Source organism: Myotis yumanensis, unplaced genomic scaffold, assembly GCF_028538775.1.
Source record: "Myotis yumanensis isolate MYYU_CA2020_CCGP unplaced genomic scaffold, mMyoYum1.0.hap1 SCAF_5, whole genome shotgun sequence".
NCBI lineage: Eukaryota > Metazoa > Chordata > Mammalia > Chiroptera > Vespertilionidae > Myotis > Myotis yumanensis.
The window spans coordinates 59,392,532-59,405,158 of NW_027223756.1; the positions used below are offsets into that span (position 1 = coordinate 59,392,532).

At 42.4% G+C, this 12,627-nt stretch overlaps 1 protein-coding gene across 1 annotated transcript; it reads left to right on the forward strand.

The window, feature by feature from the left end:
• The first annotated feature begins 6,211 nt into the window (after positions 1-6,211).
• On the forward strand, positions 6,212-7,582 carry LOC139011378 (tripartite motif-containing protein 60-like). Its single transcript, XM_070416936.1, has one exon. It carries the CDS (start codon positions 6,212-6,214, stop codon positions 7,580-7,582), a length of 1,371 nt encoding a protein of 456 aa, XP_070273037.1.
• Positions 7,583-12,627: the final 5,045 nt, after the last annotated feature.

Sequence of the window (12,627 nt, forward strand, 5' to 3'; positions counted from 1 at the left end):
AGTTAGCCTTGCCCTACATCATCAAAATGCTTGCAAAAAATACAGATATCAGAATCCCAATCTGACCTATGGGGTAACAAATATCTGCTCATGCAAAGTGCCTCAAAGTGCTGGTTTGAAGCTGCCTGTGGGAATCCTCTTCTAGAATGTCTCCGTGTCTGGTGCCAAATTCTTTTTGTTTAAAACCAGAGCTTCTGCCCTAACTGGTTTGGCTCAGTGGATAGAGCGTCGGTCTGTGGACTGAGGAGTCCCGGGTTGGATTCCAGTCAAGAGCATGTACCTTGGTTGTGGGCATATCCCCAGTAGGGGGTGTGCAGGAGGCAGCTGATCGATGTTTCTCTCTCATTAATGTTTCTAACTCTCAATCCCTCTCCCTTCCTCTCTGTAAAAAAAATCAATAAAATATATTTAAAAAAACAACAACAGAGCCTTTGCCCAGCTGGTTTGGCTCAGAGGACTGAAGGGTCCCAGGATGGATTCCGGTCAAGGGTATATGCTAGGGTTGTGGGCTCAATACCCAGTGTGGGGCATGGAGGAGGCAACCAATCAATGATTCTCTTTCTCTCTCACCGCTGTGTCTATCTCTCTCTCCCTCTCTCTTCCTCGCTGAAATCAATAAAAAAATATTTAAATATCTGAAAAATAAAAAACGGGTTCCAAGAGGTTTACCTAAATTGAGGTGTATGCTGACACCAAACTGAAAGGGAAGCTGTTGCTATTTTCCTGGTTGCATCTGTCTCTGAAGGAACAGATGATCAAAAACCCATCCCCAATGACAGGCAGACTCAGATCAGACCTGAAATCCAGCCCATATAACCTACAAGCAGGTGGAACTTTAATGCCAGCCTTGGTCTTTCTCTAATCTCAATTTATCTCAATATTGAGATTTGTATGGGGGGATGGGATATGGAAACAGGGAAGAAGATGATGGATTTGGAGTGGAGAAAGGGGACCAGTTTGAAACAACTGTGAGAAAGAAAGGAGATGAAATGGATCTGAGATGAAGGAAAATGGATGAAGCTTAAGGAAAGGAGTAGGAGAAACCTTCTTTGCTAAAGAGAGCAGAGTAACACTGAAATAGAATTAAAGTGGTATATTTAAAAAAAAAGTAAATTATAGAATATTCTAGGTATCCAGAATAGGAGGGAAAATTTTATGAACTCATGTATGAAGAACCTATACTCTAGCCCTAATTGGTTTGGCTCAGTGGATAGAGCATTAGCCTGCGGACTGAAGGGTCCCAGGTTTGATTCTGGTCAAGGGCATGTACCTTGGCTGCAGGCACATCCCCAGTAGGGAGCGTGCAGGAGGCAGCTGATCAATGTGTCTAACTCTCAATCCCTCTCCCTTCCTCTCTGTAAAAAATCAATGAAATATATATTTTTTAAAAAAGAACCCATATTCTATATCTAACCTTTTTACAACTTTTACTCGTATCAAAACTTTGCCATTTCTGTGTAGGAAATCTCTAAGATTTTAATTCTAAGCTTTTCATTGTACATTTCTAAAAGAAACTCTTAATTTACATACTTGTGTTCTTGTTTTTTTAAAAATATATTTTATTGATTTTTTACAAAGAGGAAGGGCAAGGGAGAGAGAGTTAGAAATATTGATGAGAGAGAAACATCAATCAGCTGCCTCCTGCACACCCCCTACTGGGGATGTGCCCGCAGCCAAGGTACATGCCCTTGACCGGAATCGAACCTGCGACCGTTCAGTCTGCAGGCCAAGGCTCTATCCACTGAGCCAAACCAGTTAGGGCATGTTCTTGTTTTAATTTATTTGTTTTACAGAGTGAAAGGATGGGGCAAGATGAGAGAGAGAGAGAGAGATTGGAAATGAGAGACATTGATTTGTGGTTCCATTCAGTCATGCATTCATTGGTTGCTCCTTCTATGTCCTCTGATCTTGGATTTAGCTTGAAACCTCGGCATATTGGGACTAACTGAAAAAGCAGGCCAAGGCAATGTACATACCTCTAATGTCATTAATTACATCAATGTAACATAATTATCAATCAGTTTTTTTAAATATATTTTATTGATTTTTTACAGAGAGGAAGGGAGAGAGATAGAGAGTTAGAAACATCGATGAGAGAGAAACATCGATCAGCTGCCTCCTGCACGCCCCCTACTGGGGATGTGTCCGCAACTCAGGTACATGCCCTTGACCGGGAATCGAACCCGGGACCCTTCAGTCTGCAGGCCGACGCTCTATCCACTGAGCCACACCGGCCAGGGCTCACTCAGTTTTTTAATCCTCAAATATCCAACTAAATTTTGATCAAATATTTTTGAAAATGAAATGAAATTAGATTTATACATGCTAGTAATAACTGATGTGTATATCTTGTAAGTCTATTTTAACTCCTATAACCTACTTCCATGTGTTTTTACTTCCTGTTTATATTTGTGTTAAAGCAACAAGATCGAATTTTCAGTAGAGCTTGTTACAGTCAGGATTTTACTGATTACTTACTCCATGTATTATTAAAGGTTTACCAGAGAAACAGAACCAAATAGTATGTATTTAGAAAGACATTTTTAAAAAAATATATTTTATTGATTTTTTTGCAGAGGGAAAGGGAGAGGGATAGAGAGTTAGAAACATCGATGAGAGAGAAACATCGATCAGCTGCCTCCTGCATACTTCCCACTGGGGATGTGTCCGCAACCAAGGTACATGCCCTTGACCGGAATCGAGCCCAGGACCTTTCAGTCCGCAGGCCAACGCTCCATCCACTGAGCCAAACCGGTTTCGGCTAGAAAGACATTTTTTAAAAAGAGGTGACTCACAAGGTTATGGAGCCTGAGATGTCCCATGGTCTGCAGTCTGCAAGCAGGAGACCCAGGAGAGACAGTGGTGTCATTGAAGGCCTGAGAGTCTGAGAATAGATGGGTCTGAAGGACTGAGAACCCAGAGCATCCAGGACAGGGGGTGGAAGTGCTAGCTTGTTGAGTCCAGCAGAGAGTGAAGTCAGCCTTCCCCAGTTTTTGTTCTCTTCGGGCCCTCAGTGGATTGGATAATGTCCACTGACAATGGGAGGACCATCTGCTTTGCTCATCCAATTCAAATACAAATCTCCTCATAGTCACACCCAGAACTAGTGTTTCACCTGCTACCAGCTATGCAGTGGTCCAACCAAGGTGACAGGTTAAATTGACCAGATTATTCTTCAGACCTTTCTCTATCACTTATATTTCCTGTAACTAGATAGTTTGGAACGATGATGAGATTTAGGTTCATTTATCTGGCAAAACTTCTTCACAAATAATGGTATACTCCCTCTAACAGTTCTGTGATATCTTTTTGTTATTATTTTTTTTTTAGAGAAAGGGGGAAAGAGAAAATGCAAGAGAAACATCCATGTGGGAGAGATACCTTGATTAGTAGCCTCTCTGTATGACCCAACTGCAGATGGAACCCGTGACCTTGTGGTACGTGGGACAACACTGCAACCAACTGAGCAAAACTGGCCACTCTTTTATAAAAAATATATATTTTTTCCATTTAGTAATGGGTTTTTAGATTGAGAGGAATGGGGGGGGCATTGAGAGAGAGAGAGAGATCTATTTGTGCCACTTGTTTTTTGCATTAATTGTTTGATTATTACATGGGCCCTGGCCAGGAGCTGAACTTGAAACCCTGACACATCTGTACCACGCTCCAACCAGTTGAGCTACCTGGCCAAGATCACTGTTTTTCCCCAAAAATATTTTGCTTACTTTAATAAAGCTGGTACAATCAATATCCATTTAAAACCCATATCCCAGGACACAAAATACAAATAAAATAAAAAAGAGCAGTGTTCTGTTGCACAAACTTTTGCACGAGTAAATTTATGAAATGCTAATGAAAATTAAAACTCTTCTGGGATCTCTGACAAGATTTTTCTTTATTCTTAAAATGCTTTCTCTTCCCTAACTGGTTTGGCTCAGTGGATAGAGTATCGGCCTGTAGACTGGAAGGTCCCAGGTTCGATTCCGGTCAAGGGCATGTACCTTGGTCGTGGGCACATCCCCGGTAGGGGGTGTGCAGGAGGCAGCTGATTGATGTTTCTCTCTTATCCAATGTTTTAAACTCTCTATTCCTCTCCCTTCCTCTCTGTAAAAAATCAATAAGATATATTTTTTAAAAAAATGCTTTCTCTGCACTGGCCAGTTTGGCTCAGTGCATAGAGCATCAGCCTGCGAACCAAAAGGTCCCAGTTCAATTCCAGTCAAGGACACATGCCCAGGTTGTGGGCTCGATCCCCATTGGGGAACTTGCAGGAGGCAGCCAATCCATGATTCTCTCTCATCATGGATCTTTCTATCTCTCTCCCTCTTTCTTCCTCTCTGAAATCAATAAAAATATAAAAATATTTTTTAAAATCTGTTCTTTAAAAAAAAAATACTTTCTCTTCAGTGAAGCCATCTTTGGTGTTAGTCTTTACTCTCACCTTATCTGTCTTCTTGACTCCAACCTGATAGTCCTCTTCTTTTGGTCCAGACCTTCAGATTTTAAAAGTAGCTTCAAGCTGATGAAAGGCCATAATTCCACAGTTCAGTTCACTGAAAAACTCCCACCTCCCACTGAAAGTCATAGTCCAGCAGTGAAGCAATCACATGCTAGAACTTCCGGGCCAATTAGAAGTATTATGAACACTTGCATTGGTCCACCTCATTTATCACAAGCCTCAAAATGCACAGTCCTGAAAGGGGTGGCCTCCCTGTGCACACATGTAATATTTCAAAAGGAGAGGGCGATATGAAGGAGGTTGAGGCTTGATCACCAAAACTCAGCATAGTGAAAACCAACAATAATGAATAATGGGCACTAGAATTCAAATTACCACAGGTTTTAAAGAGATGGGGGGATGTGTGATTACATTTCAATTCCATTGTGAAGGCCACATTAAAAAAGAACTATTTTTAAAAATAAGAAAGGGCCGAAACCGGTTTGGCTCAGTGGATAGAGTGTCAGCCTGCGGACTGAAGGGTCCCAGGTTCGATTCCGGTCAAGGGCATGTACCTGGGTTGCGGGCACGTCCCCAGTGGGAGAGGTGCAGGAGGCAGCTGGTCAATGTTTCTCTCTCATCGATGTTTCTAACTCTCTATCTCTCTCTCCCTTCCTCTCTGTAAAAAATCAATAAAAATATATTTTAAAAAAATAAGAAAGGATTGAGGGGAGAGAAGAAAAAGAATATCTAAACCATTGAATGACCCTCTGTTGTTCCTGATAAACTTCACTCACATCTCCCTTCTCCATTTCCAGTTCTCTTGGAGTGTGATTATCAGCAATTCTCTGACCCTCCAAGAGAAACCTGAGCCAGTTCATGGAACTCCCCATCTTAGCATGATTCTTTGAGTTTCTTGAGATGTGTTATCATTTTCACTTTGAAGTGAAACTCACTGCTGCCCTGTTCAATGACTTTGTATTCTCCTTCCTTCTTATTCCCCAAATCTTCAGGTGTTGGTTTTGCCTCCTGGTCAGACATGGTGATGGTGCTTTACCTGAGGTCTCCACACAGAAGCAGCTGTAGGTAGGCAGAACCTCGCTCCTGGATTTACAAATCCTTCTGTCTTCCCCACAGCACATGATTCCTTTTTTAAAAAATAAATCATTATTGTTGGAAGTATTACATATGTCACCTTTTTTCCCCATTGCCCTTTCCACCCTCCTCCCCTTCAAGCCTTTGACACTCACTGTCAGTGTCTATGGGTTATGTATATATACATATGAGTTCACTGGTTGATCTCTTTCCCCCCCTCTCCTGCCTTCTCAGATTGAGGCCTATGATCAATTTGCCTGAATTGATTAATTCCTTTTAAGTTGCAAAATAGACTTTACTTCCAACTCCTCCTTAAGTATTGTCATGATAAATGATTTGGACTACCTGACATATTGTTCATACAGGGAGGGAAGGGTTAATGCTGGTTGAACTTTTAAATGGTGATATCTTTTAATCTACAGAAATCACTTATGACTTGGATGGTGCTGGGTTTTTGACCAGAATCCACAGCTGATTTTCATTTGGCGATGCGACATTACAGAAGGAGTAGGTGACAGCAGACGGACATCAGCTGCCCACTGGAACTCTGCTCGGAAGCTCTTAGTGACATCCACAGACAGGTAGACCTGAGCCAACCTCAGCTTCTCACTTCTCCTCCCTCCTGGAGGATCACACTGACTGAAGGGAGTCTCTTCTGATAGACACCTTCACTGCACCATGGCCTTTGCAGCTTCCCTGGCCAAGCTCCAAGCAGAGGCCAGCTGTCCCATCTGCCTGGATTACCTGAGAGACCCAGTGACCACTGAGTGTGGGCACAACTTCTGTTCCTCCTGCATCCACCAGCGCTGGGAAGGTCTACAGGACACCTTTCCCTGCCCTGTCTGCCTCCACCACTGCCGTGACAGGGGCTTGACGAAGAACATCCAACTATATCACATGACTGAGACTGTTAAGCAGATTCCCAGCATGAGGGGAAAGAAGAAAAGGCAAGAGGAACCCCTGTGTAAAAAGCACCGTGAGGTTCTGACCCTGTTTTGTGAAAAGGACCTGGAGCTGCTGTGTGCCCAGTGCAGGATGTCATCCGACCACCAGGATCAGCCCCTGATCCCCATTGAGGAAGCAGCAGCTAGTCACAGGGAGATGCTCAAAAGGCACATTGAGGCCAAGGCTAGTCATCTTGAAAATGTAGAAATGTTATATAAAAACGAAGTTGAAAATACTTGGGAAGTGAAGAGAAAGATAGAAAAATGGAGGGAGGAGTTGGACAATGAATGTAAAGAAATTAAGTGTTTCTTAGCAATCCAGCAAAATGAAATCGATAACAATCTACTTATAGAAGAGAAGGATGTTGAAGAAAAACTAATTGAAAATGGAAGGCAAATTTCATACCATAGGTTCAGGTTAAGCAGTCTGTTAAGTAAAATAGAAGAGAAGTGTTTGCAGACAGATGAGGGTTTACTCACAGGTATTGAAAGCATTCACAACGGGTATGGAAACCTAGAGACCCTAGTAGTGTTTTCATGTGATTTAAAGACGGAGACTTACAATCTCCCCCCACATTACTTGGGCGTGCATAAAATGTTCCGAATATTTCAGGCATATTTGACACTGGATCCTGAAACTGCCCATCCAAACTTCATTATGTCAAGAAGTAAAAGAAGTGTGACATACAGGACACCAAATGGTTTTCCTAATCCCCAGGATCTTACTTCTTACCCAGCTGTCCTGAGTTCTGAGGGATTTGATGCTGGCAGGCATTTTTGGGTGGTAGAAATAACAGGCACAGGTGAATGTTTTTTAGGTGTATGTAAGGAATCTTTCCCCAGAAATACTGACATACCACCATCAGCAAGAAATGGATGCTGGCAATTTTCGTTCTGGATTCCTACAAGTGACTCTTCCCCCATAGAACAACCGAAGATTGGCATTTTCCTGGACTATGAGTTGGGAGCGGTTTCATTTTATCATTTGAATAACAGGTCATACTTGCATGGAATCACTGATACTTTTACAGAAAAACTTATGCCTTATTTTTCCATTGCATCTTCTTCAGCATCCCTTATAATCAATATCGGCTGTGGCAAGTGATAACAATTTGGATGGATTTTTGTATGTGCTTTTTTCCTTCCCTTGTTATTGAAAAAAAAAAATACTTATAATAAAGATCCTGATTCTGGTTTTGATGTTTGAATGTTGAAAACTTCAAGGACTCACCCTTCTCTCCTCCCTGACCTTACACCTGGGAAAGCTAATGAGAAAGTCCAGGTGCTCCATCCTTGGGTGCAGGGGGGAAGTTCCAATCAAGCAAGTTTCCATCAGTGTCAGCAGGCTCCCACCGATAGCACCCAGTAACCAACACGAACACCACAAGCTAGTCCCTTTTCCCTGTGCTCTCAATCATTTTGGTTCCTATTCTAAGAGCCACTGACTCTCCCCACAAAACCTTATCATGTGAGTAATAAACTTTCATACTCTTCAGGTATGTGGTGAGTCATCAGTGTGAACATTTGAAACCAATTTTGGATGGCTCCACCCTGACTATGTAAGCTAGTCACCACCGTTGGCATTGTGAGCAGGATTTTCCAGATTTGTTCCTCCCCACACCACCACCACCACCAGGGCTTCCTCCTCTGGCTTTGTGTGGTAACAGCTCTGGTTCCCTAGGCAAGGGTGTCCTTGCAGTTTGTGCTGCATTTTCTGAGTTCGATGAGGCTGTGTTGTATAGATTTGACTTACCTAAATCAGAAATTTCATAAGAAACACATTCTAGCCTGGTCAGTATAAACCAGGAGTCCCAGTTAGATTCCCTATCAGAGCACATGCCCTGGTTGCTGGCTCTATTCCCAGAAGGCCATGTGTGGGAGGCAGGCAATGGATGATTGCCTCTCATTTCTCTTTTCATCTCTTTACCTCTTCCTTTCTGAAGTCAATAAAATATATATATTTTTAAAGAGAAACTCATTTTGCTTGTTATTTCATATAATTTTTTGGAATCCTAATTGTCTTGCTGTTGTCTCATGTTTTATAAAATGTTCATGTACAGGGCTGAGCAAAAGCAGGTTGACAGGAGTGATACAAATATGTACTGTAATAAATAACAAATAATACAAGAATAAACTTCTGTGTATTATCAACTGTAAACACATTTTGTTTAAAATCCTCACTTGAGACCTAGCCTGTTTGGTTCAGTGGATAGAGCATTGGCCTGCAGACTGAAAGGTCCTGGGCTCAATTCCAGTCAAGGGTACATGCCTGGAGTTGCAGGCTCAATCCCCAGTAGGGGATGTGTAGGAGGCAGCAGATCAATGATTTTCATTATTGATGTCTCTATCTCACTCTCCCTTCCTCTCTAAAACCAATAAAAATTATATTTAAAAATATTTATAAAATAAATTAAATCCTCAACTGATATGTTTATGGATATAGAGACACAGAAAGGAAGAGAGAGAGAAACCTCTATGTGAGAGAGAAGCGTCAATCAGTTGTTTCCTTTATGTGCCCCGAAGGGGGGCTAAACCTAAAACTTATTTGCCCTGAGTGGGAATGGAATCTGCAGGCTTTTTGGTGGAGAAGACCACATTCCAACAAACTGAGCCACCTGGCCAAGGCTGTAAACATACCTTTGACAATCTCAGTATGTCCTCCAAAGGTAACATACTCATTTTATTTTTTTACATTATGTGAAATTTACAACCTTTTAGAACACACTTCTGTTTATATGCCTGTATGTGTATTGTTAATAATGTTTGGAAATAAAGTTTTAGTTTGCATATCTCTGACTATTTGTCTCCATAACTTGAAAAGATGCTTAGCAGAAAGAAGCATTGATCAGACCATCAAACATCAGAGGGAAGGTAGGGGAAGGGAAGGGTAAGCGGGGAGATCAACCAAAGGACTTGTATGCATGCATATAAGCCTAACCAATGGTCACAGACAACAGGGGGGTGAGGGCATAAGTGTGGGGGGGGGGGGGGATCGGGGAACAATGGGGGGATAAGGACACATATGTAGTACCTTAATTAATAAAAAAAAAAAAAAAAGATGCTCAGCAGAGCTTTCATTGAGGTATAAGGGACCATTGCACTGATCAGAGTAGCCCTGCTATGCTGTGGTGATCTCAGGTGCTTATTGTTATAAAGTGCAGTGTAGGCCAGCAGGCGCTGCTCCATTACCCACCCAGGGATCTAACTCCCTCAGTCATGTGTTGTCACAGCACTGGGTCAGCACAGCTAGAGAAAGAGGGAGCACTGAAGGGCCACGCTGAGCACTGAAGGCCAACACCAGGAAGAGACACACACTTTTCTCTTTTTCCATTTTCTAAAAGTCATTGCAAGGCCCTAGTTCTCTGCAAGGGGTGAAGAAAAATGCATGTACTGTGAGGTGAAAAGCTACTGCTTGCCATTATTCCCGAATCCAATTAGACATTAGTGAAATGTACATTACTGATGAGTGCGAGAATGGAAAGCCATTAAAACATGTAAATAGGCCCTGCCGCCATGGCTCAGTGGTTGAGGGTGAATCTATGAACCAGAAGGTCACGTTCAAGTCCTGGTGCGGGCTCCATCCCCAGTAGGGACCTGCAGGAAGCAGCAGATCCATGATTCTCCCATCATTGATGTTTCTGCCTCTCTCTTCCTCTCTGAAATCTGTAAGAATATATTTTTTAAAAAAAACGACAAAAACTTGTAAATAGCTTAACGAAGATATTTATAATAGTTTGAGTTAATCCTATAGCAATTTTTGGGCAATTTCCCCCAATAAAGAAGACATTTCATTCAAGTAAAATAAGCCTTAAAATATTTGTTATTTGGTTGCAATGTAAAGCTCTATGATTTTGAAATTTTGATGATTAATTAGAAAACGAGACATTGAGACTAATGTCTAAATGCAACCGGATGAATGAGGTTCCTGGGAACCGGTGGAGAGGTCAAGCTGGCTGTGGCTTTGGTCCAGAAATCGCGGTGGGGGCCAGGCTGAAGAATGTGAGCGCACAAAAGTGGGAATTCGGCTGGTCCCGAATGCGCTGGGCGGAGACTGCGCGGGGAAGCCACCCTCACCCGCAGCGGCATGAGGCGGTGCTTCCTGCGCGGGGCCGGTCGGGTGCGCGGGGTTGTAAGAGGAGGCACCAGGGCGGGATGGGGTCCACGACACGCCGGCTTATTTCCCAGGGTCCTCGCCCGGGTGTACTGCTGGGCGGTGGCTGCGCGCCTGCCTGTCCCAGGCGGGTGCCCAGCCCACGTGCTGGCGCATCTGCTCCGAGAACTGAGAGCTTCCCCTGCGCGCGCCTGGCCTGACCGCCCTGGCTCCTTGCGCGCCTGGGCACCCAGCCGCTGGGCTCGGCTCATCCCCCTGGGGCGCATGTGGCGAATTTCCCCTCCTTGGGGGTTCCTTGTCTTGGCTCTGAAGGGCTGTGAAACCGACTCTGAGCCGCTACAACAATCAGACCTGTGGCCGTCATCGCCAGGAAACCTTGGAGAAAAACAATGGGCTGTTTTGAATTTAGGCAGGCTTGGTAGGAATGAAAGGATTGTTGAGTCTCCTTTCTTAGACGGATCCAAACCAGATTACTAAAAAACAAAACAAAACACCCCAGTGCCTTATTTTACAGTGTACGGAGTGATAGCGTAATTGCCAAAGACCTTTTCTTAAGGATATTACAATATTTTCAGGGGAAAGATATTTGTGCTTAGAATTAACTGAATTACCCTATGGGCACAAAATAAAATTAGTGACCTTGGAAAATACAAGGTTGAGAGTTACATTAAAGCACTAATTTGGATTAATAGATTAATAGAAACATTACTGTGATCTTACCACTGAATGAGGTCCACCAGGTCCATCGTAAGAGAGCTTAGGTTCTTTGGTAAATAGCAACCATAGTTAAATTATCTTGACTAAATAAAGACTGAACAATTTCTAATAAGACTGAAAATTCCTCCTTTTCTACCTGGAAGTAGATTTAAGACTCATATTTAAAGACAATTTGATTGTTTGTATATTTTTAAGGGTGGGATGCATGAACTGACAATATATGGAAACAAAATGAATATCTAAGTAAATTGAGAGACTTAGAAAAATGCATGCAGTAAATGCTTCTTGGCTGATGCTAAGCTACCCCAGGGTTCTTGGATCTGTGTAGCTTTTAGCTTTAGAATGAGTACAATCCCAGAAATCTGTTTCATCAACAATTACATAGCTAGATCACTTTCAATCTGAGCAAGCTGCCTGCTTTGATATTTTGTGGGTATGAATTCTACCATTCAGTAAAAAGCTAAAAATGATCTCCCATGCATAGGCCCAGACACTTCAATGACTTCAAAAAGGCAAAGGCTTTTTAGTTGAGGTTAATTGTTTGCAAGCAGTGAAACCGACTTTGGCTAACTTAAGGAAGGAAGGCATTTCTCTAAAATAGGGCAGATGAACACCCAGGCCTCTGAAAGGACCCAACAAAGGCAGCTCAAGTCCTGTCAGGCTCTGCCCTGGAATGAATCTGCCTTAACCAGGGTCTCCTTTGGCTTTGCTGCTCGCAGAGTTGAATTGCCCAGATCTCTTTAGTTTCATGACCACCCCTAGGCCAGAGGAGGATGAAGAGTGTTGAAAGATGTTCCCATTGAGACTTGATGTAAAGGTAGATGGTGAGTCCCCAAAGAAAATAGAGTTGTTGTCACAAAAGAAGAGAGAAGAGATACTGCATGGGCAGAAACAAGAGATATCTTCTACAGGTAGGAATGTAGTTATTAATAGGGAAAATGAAGAAATTATTTGTATTCAAAAGGCATCTTCCCATCGCCTTTCACTTGCAGATGTGAATTAGAGAATGATGGGGTGCTATTTGTATGGTTTTACTATATATTCTATCGGATCCACTGGACAATAAAGTACAGCAGTTCCTCAAATAATATTGATGAGATGCCTTAGAAATTTAATTCTGGTGGATATCAATTAGCCTATGATAAAATTGGTTTACTTATACGGCATTTTACTTCAAGTTACAAAACCAATGAACAATGTTAAGTGAGGACTTACTTTAGATCAGGGGTGGGCAATCTTTTTGACTCGAGCAGTTCCTCAAATAATATTGATGAGATGCCTTAGAAATTTAATTCTGGTGGATATCAATTAGCCTATGATAA